General features: G+C 45.2%; 1 protein-coding gene across 3 annotated transcripts in view; it reads right to left on the bottom strand.

Annotated features, from left to right (window-relative positions):
• Positions 1-15281: 15281 nt before the first annotated feature.
• NGDN (neuroguidin) overlaps positions 15282-16007 on the bottom strand; it is a 40928-nt gene continuing 40202 nt past the window's right edge. For all 3 annotated transcript variants that reach the window (XM_068242246.1, XM_068242253.1, XM_068242259.1), the window contains exons 9-10: positions 15840-15900; positions 15282-15675 (exon numbers count right to left, since the gene is read on the bottom strand). In XM_068242246.1, the coding sequence (XP_068098347.1) occupies positions 15656-15675; positions 15840-15900 (81 nt within the window). In that variant the 3' untranslated portion in view covers positions 15282-15655. The remainder of the gene's footprint in view (positions 15676-15839; positions 15901-16007) is intronic.

The raw sequence follows: 16007 nt of genomic DNA on the forward strand, positions 1-16007 counted from the left end.
AGAACGGGATTTCCTGACGGCCATCATCGCCAGCGGTGATCAGAAGGGTCGGTGGGTTTCGGCTGGGGGGGGGGGGGGGGGGATCATGTAGCTAGCACTAGGCTAGCTACATGATTAAAAAAACAATTAGGTTTAAAAAACCATGCGCAGCCGTGTGGCTGCGCAGAATCAGAACGCCAGGGAGGTTAAATCTAGTTTTTAAGTTTTTACTGTTTAATTATATCTGGTTAATATATGCAAGAGCGCAAATCTAATAATATTTGACCCCTTTTATCTCTTTCCTGAACCAGGAAGCCATTTACTGACAGGAAAGTATTTAATGGCTGTAATTACTTATCAGTGAGAGTTATGCAATTGTCTGACCCAGATAGAAACTGTCATTTGCATAGCTGATGTTTAACTCTCTCTCCGGCAGAGAAAGAAAAAAAAGGAACACAGCCTAGTTATTTGTGAGCTTGGCACTATACATACACGTCTATCTCATCATGTCACATCGGTTGTCCTTTACGCCACGCCATTGTTGCCTTGGCCATGTGGTTTGGGTCATTGTCATACTAGAATACCCATCCATGACCCATCTTCAATATCCAGATCCTGGCCAAGCACCATTATAACTCACAAGCACAGTACCGCTTGGCACCTGACCAGGGGTTCAAAATATAGGCAGTTCTTCTACGGGCTCTTTCACACTACAGGCAGCGGTAAAAGGTTAAAACGCTGCACTTTGGCTGCAGGTGTTTTAACGCCAACACGTTACTATCAATTGTAATGAGAAACACCGCGGTTAGCCCTAAAAAAAACTCCTGGGAACTTCAAAACGCAGTGTTAATTGTGAAAGGTAAAATGAAAGTCTATGGACTTTCATTTTACCTTGGAAAACGCCAACTATGGCCATGGCGTTAAAACGCAGAAAAAGCCCTCTAGTGTGAAAGGACCCTAAGCAGTTTAGTTGTATTCATTCTCATCTGTTTACATCAGCTGTAGCTCTAGCAAGATGTGCTTATGGTGCTAGGAAGGAGCAAAGGAACACATGGGAACAAGCATGCAAAATGGCTATTGTGCCCATCCCATGTCTTCTCACCTGTTGCACCTCCACGGGTATCCTGTAATAAATGTCATGGATGTGTCCCATTGAAGCAATAAACCAGCATATGAGACAGTGCCCGCTCTGTGTCTCTTGTTTACTTGAACCATTGTAAGTGGAATGCCTGGTATAGACATATTCTGTATCAGTGAATTGTGGATAACCACAGTTCACTTAAAGGACAACTGAAGTGAGAGGGACATGGAGGCTGCCATATTTATTTCCTTTTAACCTTCTTGGCGGTAACCCCTGAGCTATGGTCGGGGCAGATAACTGCAGCTCAGAGTGGTAACCACGACCTGCACTCAGAGTAGCCGCCAGAGGCTCCATGCAGCACAACTCACCTCCTAGGGAATCCCAACGTCTGCCGCCATTCTTTTTCCGCTCTTCCGAAAGCTCTGCTTCCCCCTGGTGAGATTGCTGTCTGTCGTCATGACAACAGCCAGCAATCTCACTTTAGGGTTACAGCGCCACCCGGAGGATAGACGTAAACCTGGAGCCCAGAGAGGTGAGCGATTGCTGGCCCGCTGTAGATCTCCCTAGCAGCATGATTTTTTTTTCCAGGTTTTAGGGTCTGAAAGCATGCAAAAAAAACCCTACCACTTTTAGACCCTAAAATCCAGAAAGAATCATATTGCCAAGGGAGTTAAACAATACCAGTTGCCTGGCAATGCAGGTGCAGTGGTTTTCAGACTTTAAAGTCTGAAATTCCAAAAGTGAACCAGAAGCGGGGCTGGAGCGTTGGTGAGTGGCTGCGCAGGCACAGGATGTCTGTGGGGGACCATTAGAAGCCCCGGGTAAGTACAACTCATTTTCCAGTATTCCTTTAAATCTGAATATCTCAAATACCTTGTGTTTTAAGAAAGCAAATCACACCGTGCGTTGGCTTTGTAGCAGGAGGGCTTTTCGGTCTCTTAAGGTGCATACACACATCAGACTATGGTCTTTGGAAAATGAAAGATCACAGACCAATCTTACCACCCTTCATGTAGTATGAGAGTCATACTCTACACAGTCTTTTCTATGGAGCTGAACTCCACATCAGAAAAAAATCTTTGCAAGATGCTGCACACACAGATGCTGTACAGACACAAAAGCTCAGTATCTGCAAAAGATCTGTTCCTGCCAAAAATCCATTCCTGCAAATTGCAATGATAGTCTATGAGATCTGCAGATCATCATACACACATGATTTAACTGACATTCATCTGCAGATCAGATCCAACAGGATGGATTTTCAGATCTGCGGATGATTGCTTGATCTGCAGATGAATGTCAGTTAAATCATGTGTGTATGATGATCTGCAATTTCCAACCAATTTTTTTTTTATATTGAATTCAATACAGGTTATTGTATTGAATTTGATAAAAAAAAGTGTTTGCTGCGAGATGTTGATGATGCTATGTGACCCTGGTGCCATCAACACCGTTCAACGGGGGACATGTGATCGCCAAGGGAGAAGCAAAATCCGGGGATATGGAAGAAGGCACTGGGGAAACTATCAGAGATACGTGACGAGGGATCAGCACGCCAATGGTGAGTATAAGACCCATATGTATAGCCAGATGTGCAGCCAGGTATAGTCAGAAGTATAAGCCAGGAATAGGGAGCCAGATGTGAAGCCAGGTCTAGGGAGTCAGATGTATAGGGAGCCAGGTGTGCGGGTGCCCCCGATCCCCCGTGACTGTGGCCGGGTGTCCCTTCTGTGGGGGATGTCCCCTTCTGTGCTGGCTGGTAGTGGCCGGCAGGGATCCCCTCTGTGTGTGGGGGGGGGGGGGGGAAGGTGGGTGTCCCCTTCTATGCAGACTGTGGGTGGCCTCTCCCTCCTCTTCCCCCATCACGATCTTCCATCCCCCCCCCAGTCAGAAGCCCTGACCTACTCACCTGAGGGCTTTCTCCTGCGGCGGAAGCGGCGCACTTCCTCCTCCAGTGCGAAGCCTCGTGTTCTCTAATTACAGTTACGAGGCTTGGTGATGTCACCAAGCCGTGTACTGTAATTACACAGACCGGGACTTCGGCGATGGAGGAGGAAGGTGTCCATCGCGGCCGGCGCAGGAGAAAGCCCTCAGGTGAGTAGAGCAGGGCTTCTGACTGGGGGGGGCGGGACACAGGGGATCGGGAGAGATGAGGAGGGAGAGGCCACCCACAGCCTGCATAGAAGGGGACCCACAGCGTGCTGACAGGCATCCAGCCACCCTGGGGAATCCCTCTGATGAGGGAAAAGTTCAGCCAGCGGGGCAGAGAAACAAGAAATCTCCCTGGCGGTATTGACGAGCTCAGCTCGTCAATACCGCTTTCAGCAAGTTTTTCCTGGACGAGCTGAGCTCGTCAATACCGCCAGGGTGGTTTTTAAAGGGAACCTAAACTGAGAAAGATATGGATTTTTTTCTTTTAAAATAATACCAGTTATCTGATTCTCCTGCTGATCCTGTGTCTCCAATACTTTCAGCCACAGCCCCTGAACAAGCATGCAGATCAGGTGCTCTGACTGAAGTCAGACTGAATTAGATGCATGCTTGTTTCAGGTCTGTAATTCAGCCACTACTGCAGCCAAAGAGATCAGCAAGGCTTCCAGGCAACTGGCATTGTTTAAAATGAAACATCCATATCCCTCTCAGTTTAGGTTCCCTTTAACAGCCTAGATACCATCTTTCCAACTGAAAATGACAAGTCTCAAAAAATCTGAGAGACCCTGCCAAAGGCTTGCAATCTAAAGGGAGGGAGATGGACACACTAAGTAAGGCTGCGGAATAAGTGCTCAAAGAGTTAAGATGCAGTATATTAGTTTCATTTTGACTTTGTCTACTTTAAAGGAGAACTGTAGTGAGAGGTATATGGAGGCTGCCATATTTATTTCCTTTTCAGCAATACCAGTTGCCTGGCAGCCCTGCTGGTCTATTTGGCTGCAGTAATGTCTGAATCACACCAGAAACAAGCATGCAGCTAATCTTGTCAGATCGGGCAATGTCAGAAACACCTGATCTTGGCTGATGATGTAATGGTTAAGGGCTCTGCCTCTGACACAGGAGACCAGGGTTCGAATCTCGGCTCTGCCTGTTCAGTAAGCCAGCACTAATTCAGTAGGAGACCTTTGGCAAGTCTCCCTTACACTGCTACTGCCAATAGAGCGCGCCCTAGTGGCTGCTGCTCTGCTCTGGCGCTTTGAGTCCGCAAGGAGAAAAGCGCAATATAAATGTTATTTGTCTTGTCTTGATCTGCTGCATGCTTGTTCAGGGTCTATGGATGAAAATATTAGAGGCAGAGGATCAGCAGGATCGTCAAGCAGCTGGTATTGCTTAAAAGGCAATAAACATGGCAACCTCCAGATAACGCTCACTACAGTTGTCCTTTAAACAACTCAGTCCCCACAGTATACATGAAGAAGTAAAAAGACATCAAGAATGCTTTCTCCTTGAGAGTTCAGTGCCGATTACATGATGTAGGTGTTCGGACAGAAGGTGAACAGAAATCTTCCCAGCGGTGACACAGATGGCAATAGAAACACTTACAGCAGAGTGTAGAAGAGATAGAATTTCTGTCACACTAGTCAGGATGTCTTTGTCCCCACTAGGGAGATTACATCACTTCTAGTCCCAGCGCATAAGCCATTAATCATGTAACCAACATTAGAATCCAAGGTGTAAAGTGAGCATTACATGCCTGTTACACTGCCATTTACCATTCATTTATCAGTGCTCTTTAGATGGGTACTATCACCCCAAACCTCGATTATCCAGTAAAGTCAAATAGTGGCTATTCAACAGCAGTTTTTAGATTTACAAACTACTAAAATATTCTTGGATAGGTATTCTTGTAGTGGGCCAGAACTCATGGAGGGCTGCCGTCAGTGTCATCAGTTGAACCACTACACAAAGAATTGAATATGTGCAGTGAACACCTGACATATCTGGCTAAGCAAATTTGGCCTAATTGGCTATTCATGAGGCAATGCTCATGCAAATATGCTTTCGCATGCCAACTTATGCAGGGTCAAAAACCAATGCCGCAAAGTGGTCGCCCTGCGGGAATTAGTTCATGCTGCAATAGCACTATCCAGGAGCGCCACAGGGAGGCTTCCCAATGCCCCCATACAACCAGGGGGACCGCAGGGTCCCAGGCGCTCTCACTGCCTGGGAACCACAGCGGCACCCCGGAGGGGGTGGCTGGGTGGTGCAGGCAACCCCCCCCCCCCCCCCCCCCAAGCGTGGCCAGCGCCGGAGAGAGCCGTCCGCACCCACTTACCTTAACGTCCATTGCGTTCTGCTACTGAGCATGGCTTGGGTGCAACACATTTGAAAAGGAAAGAAGCATGGGTCGCACTGAGCTTTGGAGCTCAGGGCTGGCTCACACACAGCACTCCAAGGGGGGGAGGGGGGGGGGGGGAGGAGGACAGGCGCAAACAGCCCGCACCACCTGGAATGAGCCATCCACCACTCCACCACCCTCCTCCAAAGGGGGATACAAAATGAACCACTACACAAAGAATTGAATGTGTGCATTAAACACCAAGTGAACACCTGACATATCTGGCTAAGCAAATTTGGCCTAATTGGCTATTCATGAGGCAATGCTCATGCAAATATGGATTCGCTTGCCAACTTATGCAGGGTCAAAAACCAATGCTGCAAAGTGGTCGCCCTGCAGAAATTAGTTCATGCTGCAATAGCACTATCCAGGAGCGCCACAGGGAGGCTTCCCAATGCCCCCATACAACCAGGGGGACCGCGGGGTCCCAGGCGCTCTCACTGCCTGGGAACCACAGCGGCACCCCGGAGGGGGAGGCTGGGTGGTGCTCAGTAGCAGAACGCAATGGACGTTAAGGTAAGTGCCTGTTTTTAAATATTGGGAGGTGGGTGCGGACGGCTCTCCCCGGCGCTGGCCACGCTTGGGGGGGGGGGTCTCCTGCGCCACACAGCCTCCCCCTCCGGGGTGCCGCTGTGGTTCCCAGGCAGTGAGAGCGCCTGGGACCCCGCGGTCCCCCCCGGTTGTATGGGGGCATTGGGAAGCCTTCCCGTGTCGCTCCTGGATAGTGCTATTGCAGCATGAACTAATTCCCGCAGTGCGACCGCTTTGCAGCATTGGTTTTTGACCCTGCATAAGTTGGCATGCAAAAGCGAATGCATATTTGCATGAGCATTGCCTCATGAATAGCCAATTAGGCCAAATTTGCTTAGCCAGTTATGTCAGGTGTTCACTTGGTGTTTAATGCACACATTCAATTCTCTGCGTAGTGTCATCAGTTGTAAGGCTCTGACTTGCTGGACGTGGTCATGTGTTAAAGCAGCAAACAACAAACTAGTACCATACAAATGTATAAGCTAATAAAGCTTCTCCATAAGTTTCGGTCCACATAATCAACACCAATACTGCTTAACCCCCTTGCCGTTCCAATTATGTCGGCAAGCGGGCGGCGCAGCACTTTTTTTTTTTTAAGGTAGCTAGCCCAGCTACATGATAGCCGCTGACAAGTGGCATCCCCCTACCTACTCCGATCGCCGCCGGCAATCTTTGCTGCTAGGCTTCCCCCGTTGCCAACGATCGCGATGACGTCATAGGGAATCCCGATCCAGCCCTCAGCGCTGCCCGGCGAATCAGCGGCGGCGATCGAGATATGCACGCAGCTAGCAAAGTGCTAGCTGCGTGCAATAAAAAATTTGTGAAAATCGGCCCAGCGGGGCCTGAGAAATCCTCCTGCGCAGGTTACCCCGAGCTGAGCTCGGGATAACTGGCAAGGAGGTTAAGATAAGCCTCGGCCATGAAAAGCATCCGCTAAACCCCTCAGCTGTATATATGCATATCCCCCTGCTGCTATACACATTGCTTATGCTAGGTCATGATTTTCCCAGGTATCCCAGCCAAGGACTGGTAGTAATTATGCAAATAGCAACCCAGGAAGGGGGCCTATATTTGCATATTAACTTTGAAAGGCTACATGGATACAGTTTATACGCATGATAAAAACACATCATAATACCATGGTGCCTGTGGTAATGTAGCACAGTTAAAATGTAAAATAGCATACATATAAACAGGCACTTAAATCCTTGATTAAAAGTCAGAAGCAAAAGTACTACTATGTGGATTTTCGATCGGCAGGAGTGGTCTGACAAAAAACAAAACAAACAAAAAAAAAAAAACACCTTAATCTGATGTATAGGGTCAGATATTTTAATGGACATGCGAGGTAAAGGAAAAAAACGATTTCAACTTACCTGGGGCTTCTTCAAGCCCCTACAAGAGTACACTTGAGGTGACGCGGGCGTGTTCGCGAGCGGTGCGGGCATGTGCGCAGAAGACACGACCTATCCTGGGGTTGACGATCTTCACAGGCTGATGGTGGGAGACGGCAGAGGACCGGAGCAGTGGCGAGGGACAGAATGACTTGCAGGAGCTAGTAGAAGCCCCAGGTAAGTATGTCCTTTAAGGTTCTTAAAATAAAAATCTCAATTACTTTATACAGTAGAAGCTCTGGTGTAAAACTTCTGACCATAGTAATCTCAGTCCCCAGGTCCCAACCATGCACCTGTATGAATAAACAATGTATGACCAATCCTGATACAGTAAACTACTTGGCCTGGTTCCTTGAAGGTTTTCTATAATCAGGATTAATCATACATTGTATATTCAGAGAGGAGCATGGTTGGGACCTGGGGACTGCGTTTAGCAAGATTCTACAGGTCTAACTACATTTCAATATAAAATAAAAGAATATTCAGGGAGATTCACTGGGCTGCTAAGGTTTAATTGCAGTAAGTGCATTTTATGTTTGATAGTGTATACCCTATGTAATAATTCACAAGCTAAATTACTTTTATGTTATACTAGTTACTGAATCGGACCATTAAAAAAATGACTTTGAACACAAAATAAAGTGACACTGAAATGAAAATAGACTTATGATATAATGAATTGTATGTGTAGTACGGATAATAAATAGAATATTAGTAGCAAAGAAAAGTCATGTTTTTATTTTCAGGTATATAGCTTTTTCTTATAGCATTGCATCATTCTGTCATATTTACAATTTACAAACCATACTGTATTTTAAACTACAAAACAGGGTTTTTACAAGAGCAGGGTTTTCAACTTGTAGTAAAAATCTTATCTGAAGCTGCCTGTCACTGTTTCTTTGAAGTTGAAGGGCTGGTGCACACCAGAGCGGTTCTGGAGCATTTTTTTTAAAAAAAACTCTTGCAGGGGGAAAGCCGCTTGGCTAATGAAAGCAAATGGGCTGGTGCACACCAGAGCGGTTTGTTTTTTCCACAAACGCAAACTCGGGGGCTGCAGCATTTTTTACATTTCTGAGGCGTTTCTGCCTCAATGTTAAAGGAAAGTGGAAAACTGCTCTGAAAAACGCTAGATCAGAGCGGTTTTCCAGGCGTTTTTTTGTTACAGAAGCTGTTGAGTAACAGCTTTACTGTAACAATATTTGAATAGTGCTAGACAAATGCACTCCAAAAATATGCTAGGCATGTTTAGAAAACATGCCTAGAATTGCTCTGAAATCGGCTTCAAAAACCTGTAGCGTTTTGCAGATCTGCTAGAGGTTTTGGTGTGCACTGGGCCTACGTGCCTCAGAAAACAGCGACCCAGATCGGAGAGCTCAGAGAAGCTCTTTTGCATAAATAATTGAAGTGTCTTAACTCTTCATGTGCTGGAAACAATATTAGATTGGTTCCTGTGCTACTAATGTACTATTTCTTAGCTGTACTACACATTTATGAGATAATGAAGTGTGTTTTCACTTCAGATCCCCCTTAAGGTAAAAGGTTTGTACATCTTGGAGGAAATTGCCCTCCATTAACTCAACCTTAAAATGTTCTTTTCTATGGAAGTCAATAAGTTATATATTCCACATATCATTGCACCATTGGCTCAGTGGAGACCATCAGGAATGCAATGAAGGAGTAGGACTCATATCACTCTGGCAACATTATCCTGATATTACCCAAACTGCTCTTTCATTTCATTTTGTCAGCCACCCTTTCCGTTACTTCTAAGTTCATGTTGACATCAGAAAGTGAGTTGAACTCAAAGACTGGTATACACTAGCCCTTTGATTTTTCATGAGTTCATACACATGAAAACTAAACATTAGCTTACCTGGTAATTTAATTTTAAGTAACCCTCCAGGACAGGTATACATCGAGATTTGGCCCCTCCCAGGAAACAGGAAACATCCACAAGCCTCTCTATAAATAAAAAACTTTGTCAGGTATCCGGCAGTATTAAATAAAGAAACATTCCAACAGGTCTCAACTACCTGACACCTAACCATTCATAATAGTGTCTTATATACATTTATACATAATTTATACCTTTGCATTTTTAAACACTATGTATCATAAAAGGAAATGGGGTGGGTTACCCCACCTGTCCTGGAGGGTTACTTAAAATTAAATTACCAGGTAAGCTAATGTTTAGTTTTTTCCATTAACCCTCCAGGACAGGTATACATCGAGATGATTCTCAAGTAAACACTAACTTTAGGGTGGGCTGACCGCCTCCAAGACTTTTCTTCCAAAGTCTTGGTCTGATGAAGATATCCGATCCAATCTGTAATGCCGCATGAACGTTCCCAAGTTCTTCCACGTTGCTGCCTTACAGATCTCCATAGAAGAAGCAACAGCTCTGAAGGCTCAAGTTGCTGTCCCTCTAGTAGAATGAGCTCTTAGATCTTTCAGCGGAGTCGTTTCCATGACTTTATAGGCCTCCATAATACATAATTTGATCCGGTTAGCTATCGTTCCCTTCGAAGCCCTCTGTCCCACTAGTTTTCCGGTGAAATTTACAAAAAAAGGGCTTCAGTTTTCCTTAAACTCTACTCTCTCCAGATAATCTTTAAGAATTTGTCTTATGTCCAACAAATGTCGTTGTTTCTCATTATCATTTGTTGGATTAGGATAAAAGGTTGGTAGTATAATTTCCTGCGATCGATAGAAAATATCCCCAACTTTCGGAATAAATTCTGAACTGGTTCTAAGGACTACCCTATCGTTATAAAAAATACAATAAGGCTCCCTGCAGGATAAGGCCTCAAGTTCACTCACTCTCCTTGCTGAGGTGATTGCTACTAAAAATATTGTTTTGAACGTTAACAAACGTAAATTCATGTTACTGGCACAGTCAAAAAGGAGGCTTCGTCAAAGCCTTCAAAACCAAAGATAAATCCCAGTTCGGGAATGGTTTAACAGCAATTGGCCTATTTCTCTCTATTGATTTAACAAACCGAGCAATCAAGGGATGACCAGCCAATTGTCTGTCTAAAAAAACAGAAAGCGCTGAAATTTGCACCTTAATCGTACTTAAGGCCAATTTCTTATCAACTCCACTCTGGAGAAATTCTAAAACAGTAGCAACTTCATTAGATCTAAATCCTGACTGTTCCTTCCATAATTTATAAGTTTTCCAATATTTCAGGTATATTGTTCTAGTGTTCTTTTTCCGCCTCTTAATCAGAGTATCTACTACCTTATCTGATAGTCCATACGTCTTTAGAATGTGCTCTTCAGTAACCAGGCTGTTAACTTCCATTTGTTGATGTCTGGAACAACCTGCCTCTGAATCAAAATTAAATTGTCCAGAAAAGGAAGTAGCATCGGCTCCGCCACTTTTAATTTCAGAAGCAGAGGATACCACGACCTTCGTGGTCAATTTGGAGCAATAAGAATCACCTTTGTCCTGGATGCTGCAATCTTTCTCAATACCCATGGTAACAGATTCAGCGGAGGGAATGCAAATGCTAGATTGAAATCTCATGTCTGTGACAAAGCATCCACTGCCGTTGGACCCTTTCAAGTGAATTACTGTAATTAACACCAGAATCTGTTCTGCTATGTCCAGTATTTTCAACGCCAGGGTCAATAGCTTGTGTGACCTTGTTCCCCCCTGGCGATTTATATACGCCACTACTGTGGAATTGTCCGTCCTTATTTGCACCTGCTTGACTGCTATCAAATGTTGAAATGCTATCAGAGCCAACTTCACCATCATCAATTCTCTGTGATTTGCAGACTGATTTTTCATATGATGCTGCCAAAGACCCTGTGTTTTGAAATCTTGAACAATGGCCCCCCAACCTAACAAGCTTGCATCTGTGGTCAAGACTACCTGAGTTGGAAATTGCCAAGGTCTGCCCTGAGATAACGAGTGGGAAATAGTCCACCAATCTAGACTTTCCTTTACCTGCACCAGAATCTGTACTAACTGATCCAAAGTTTCGATTGTCTTGCCCCAATTTTTCAAGACCCAACTCTGTAGGATTCGTGAATGCTTCATTGTCTACTGTACTGCTGGTGCCACTGAGTTTAACATTCTCAGGAGTCTCATTGCATCCCGTATCGAGATGACATCCAATCTTTTGAGATTTCCCACCTGCTGTATTACCTTCGCAGGCTTTTGCTCCGGTAAGAACATCTTCTGTTCTATTGAGTTCATTATGAATCCCAGAAAAAGAATTTTCTGAGTGGGCTCTAACTATGATTTTTCCAGGCTTACACTCCACCCTGCTTGCTGGAGTTCCTTTACAACTATCTCTGTAGAGCAAAAATGTTTGCCTTGATTCTGCCATAATTAGAAGATCGTCCAAATAGGGAACAATCATAATACCTCTTTTGTGCAGATGTGAGATCAGCTCGGGTGAAAATTCTCGGAGCGGACAGTATGCCCACGGGGAGGCAACCTGATGCTTTATGAAAGGCTTGAGTGGTTTGAGATTCAGAATTAGACGATACTTGCCCTACGGTTTTTTCACTAGGAAGATTTTTGAATAAAAAACCCTTTACCTGCTCCAGAACTGGCACCAGAGTGACCACCTCTCTTGTTAACATATCTTGTAGAATGCAAGATATGGCCCTCTGTTCTTGGTTTGACCTCAACTCTTTTGTCACTATGAACTTTGTTGAAGGTCTTTGTTGGAATACAATATGGTATCCCAACTCGATCAGATTGAGAATGAATGGGCTGGTCGCAAACTTCTGCCACTGCGGGAGGAAGGAGCCCAACCTTTCTCCCACAGCTTCTTCGCTGTCACTGCTGCTTTCTTGTAGTGGAGTCTGAACCGCCAAACCATGCATTTGGCTTGTTCTGCTCGCGAGAGAAGGACCAGGGTTTACGTCCGTCTTGGGGTTTGGTTTTATTCTCTTGTCCTTCCGAAAAAACTTTTCCCCCTGTCTAAATTGCCTTTTCTTTAGGGAAACCCTTCTTTTTATCTGATGTCCTTTCAAGGATTTCATCCAACTGGGGACCAAACAATAGGTCACCTGAGAAAGGAATGATACCTAACAGGTTTTTAGAAACATTACTACCCTCCCAGGTTTTAATCCAGATATTTCTTCTGGCCACGTTAGACAACGCCGCCGCTCTTGCGGTCAAACTGATAGATTCCGTTGCCACATCTATAATGAAGTTTATAGCCTTAAACATTACGGTAAATGAATTTAAAATAATGTATTTACTTGACCCCATCTTAATGCGACGCATTACTTGATGCATCCATAAATCTAGGGTACGGCCTACACATGTAGTAGCAGCAGCAGGACGGAAGTTTGCGCAGGTAGCTGACTAAGTTTTCTTTAAGGCAAACTCAGCTTTTTTATCTGATTGTTCTTTTAGAAAACCTAGATCTTCAAAGGATAATTCATTTTCCTAGTGGACCTGCGAAAAGACTGCATCCAACTTAGGGCATTTACCCCACTGTTTACAGTCCTCTTCTGCAAAAGGGAATCTTCTTTAAAAGCCTCTAGATAAAAAGACCTTCCTATCAGGGTTCTTCCACTGACTATTAATCAATTGTTTAGTAGATGAATGTACTGGAAAAACCATTGGTTTCTCTCCTTCCATGCCCGCATATAATGCATCATGCGTAGACACTGAAGAAAGAGCGTCATCCTTCAAACCTAAAGAATCATAAATTGCCTTTAACAATTCCTCTGTCTCGTTAGCAGAAAATCTAAATTTAGACATTTTATTCTGATCTTTTTCAGACAAGTCCTCATCAGAGTCACACTCAGAGATACCATCAGAGTATTCCTCTGGTTCAGAATCTGACAAGACAGGACAATTTGTTTTAGCAGATGCTTTCTTATGCCCTGTTGCCGATGGTGAGGATTCTTCCATAGGTCCACCAGCAGCTCCTGTCAGCAGGTACTGCTGTTTGATCTATAGGATAGTTAGGCATAACAGTAGGTGATTGAGCAATGACTACTGGTTGTTGTACAATTGGCTGTGGCACCGTAGCAGCTGAAGAAACAGATCCAGACGGCACTTGTGCAATAATAATAGGTGGAGGATTAACACCAGATTGAGCCGACATGGATTCTCTAAACACTTTCATTGACTGTCATTTCCTTGCGAACCATTTTAAGGAAATCTTTATAAGCCACAACAGACTCTTCATTCAAAACACAAGTTGCACACTGCTGACATAATAACTTATTCCAAGGCACCGGTAGCTTCCCATTACAAGAGGGACAGCGTTCTTTAGGCCTAGCAGTATCCAATGCTTCAATAGCAGTAGCAGATGGAGCAGAGGATGAAGCTGCTGTACTCTGTAATAAAATAAACTTAATACAGATATTGTTTAACTGCCATGCAGCCAGAGTAACCACAATCCGCCACAGTGTGAGGCAACTTCCCACAAGAAGCTATTCACCAACCAAAAAATTCCCCATAACACAGCCAGTCCAGTGAGCCACCTTAGAACAGCCTTCACACAAACAACTGTTTTACATGTGAAAAACGCGATACCTTAGTATCCGGCTTAGGCTCATGTGCCCTGGGACCTCCTGAGCAGCCTACAGGCCTCCGCTCGTCCCAGGCGCTGGTTGTGCTCCATCTTGCGTCCTGCACGAGTGCCCAGACGCGGGGAATGCTGCGCATTCTTCAATCCGGCGGGCGGAAGTGACGACATAAGCGGAAACGGAAGTGTCCCGTCCGCCATCATGGATACTGGCACGCTGCGCCCGCTCGGCCTCCGCCTTCCCTGCAGCGTGCCCTCGTCCTTCCAGCCGGCGGCGCCTGCCAAGCAAGAAGCTACCACAGCCATCTCTCTCCCACAGACCCTCCACAGCGGCTATAGAGAGAGGTAAGCGGCTGACAGCAGATAACATTGCCTCATGATCCTCACCTGTCCCCGCAGCACCAACAGTCCCTAGCCCCCCAGGCTCTCCAGGACATGCAGCGCAGGTATAGAGAGACCTGTCCCTGGAACAGGAAACATCCATACTGCCGGATACCTGACAAAGTTTTTTATTTATAGAGAGGCTTGTGGATGTTTCCTGTTTCCTGGGAGGGGCCAAATCTCGATGTATACCTGTCCTGGAGGGTTAATGGAAAAAAAACTCTAAAGGTGGCCATACACTGGCCCGATTCGCGGCCGTTTTGACAGCAGATTCGATCCTGGGATCGAATCTGCTGCCAATCGTTCGCGCTAAAAGCACCCGCCGATCCGATTTCCTCCCGAAATCGGATCGGTCCGTCGATCGCGCCGTGCGGGAAATTACCCTCGATCGCCCGCAGGTAGGGAGCGCGTCGCTAGCGGCGGCTGATCCGATCAGGTATACATTACCTGACGCTGGCTCCCGGGCGTCTTCTCCGCATCTTCTCCGCGCTGCACCCGCTCCATCCCGGCGCTTCCTGTCACTGCAGTGACCAGGAAGTTCAAATAGAGGGCGGAGTGACACAGGAAGCGCCGGGATGGAGCGGGTGCAGCGTTGAGAAGATGCCCGGAAGCCAGCGTCAGGTAATGTATGTGCGGGGGGGGGGGGGGGGGGGACAGGCGGCAGGAGCAGCTCAACAGATTGTGATCGGTTTCAGGCTGAAATCGATTTACAATCTGTTTGCAGTAAAGGCAGCCATACGATCCCTCTCTGATCAGATTCGATCAGATAGGGATCTGTCAGCTGGTCGATCTACTGGCAAATCGACCAGTGTATGGCTACCTTTAGGCAACAGGTTTGTAAGGCTTTGCTCTGCTAGTCTTGATCCTGTGTCATTTCTGCTTCCTATGTAGACTAAAGCAGGAAGTGATTACAGCAAATAAGCTCCTTACAAAATAACCTGATCAAAGTGATGACACCATCCTCCACTGATTCTGCTAGATATGCGCAACTGTAATACTAAGTGTTTTTCAACTGCGTATCTTGGTAAAATAAAAAAAACTAAAAAAAAAAAAAAAAACACACATTGCACAGCAAATACCATCATCTGTTTTATTCTAAACAGAACATTCTTGGTACACAATATATAAATACTCTGTAGATGTGCCAATTTCCAATATTTAAATTTATGAAAAACTACTCTGAATTGCTGTGAAGTTTCGTACTCCTAACAAAGCAAAAGTCCAGTTATTATGAATGGTTTCACTGACATCCAGAAGCAGTCACATGGCCATGATGTTGAAGGCCTATTTTTTGAGGTCCACGATAAAACTGCAATTTGAATAGAACTGAACATTAAGAAATCAAAGTGGACCTGCTGGTAGATCCACAGAGAAGCGGCAGTGCTTCTGTAACCAGAAATTGCTTGTTCAGGGCCAAATGTCACGTCACATCCAACAACGCAGACGTGGTTCAGTGGCGCTTCCTGAAAGCTGGAAAGAGCAATTTGAAAAAAAGTCACTATTATTGCACAAATGTAACTGACATCAACAGGCACACTGTGTTCTAAGAGCAAAAACAAACCTCAAGATCATAAGACCCAAGCTAGATACGCTGTACATGCTTGAAAAAAAAAAAAGCCATACTGAGATCTTACCCTTCCTTTTCTTTGCTTTCTTTGGTCCTTTTCTGGGTTTCTTCACAGAAGGGATTAAGTCCTAACATCAGACAAATAATTAGAAAAGCTATAAAGCTAATACAACTTGTGAGATAACAACAACAATGTAAGAAGTCTGAGGCTGCTTTCACAGTGGGACGTTACAGG

The sequence above is a fragment of the Hyperolius riggenbachi genome, chromosome 1, assembly GCF_040937935.1.
Source record: "Hyperolius riggenbachi isolate aHypRig1 chromosome 1, aHypRig1.pri, whole genome shotgun sequence".
NCBI lineage: Eukaryota > Metazoa > Chordata > Amphibia > Anura > Hyperoliidae > Hyperolius > Hyperolius riggenbachi.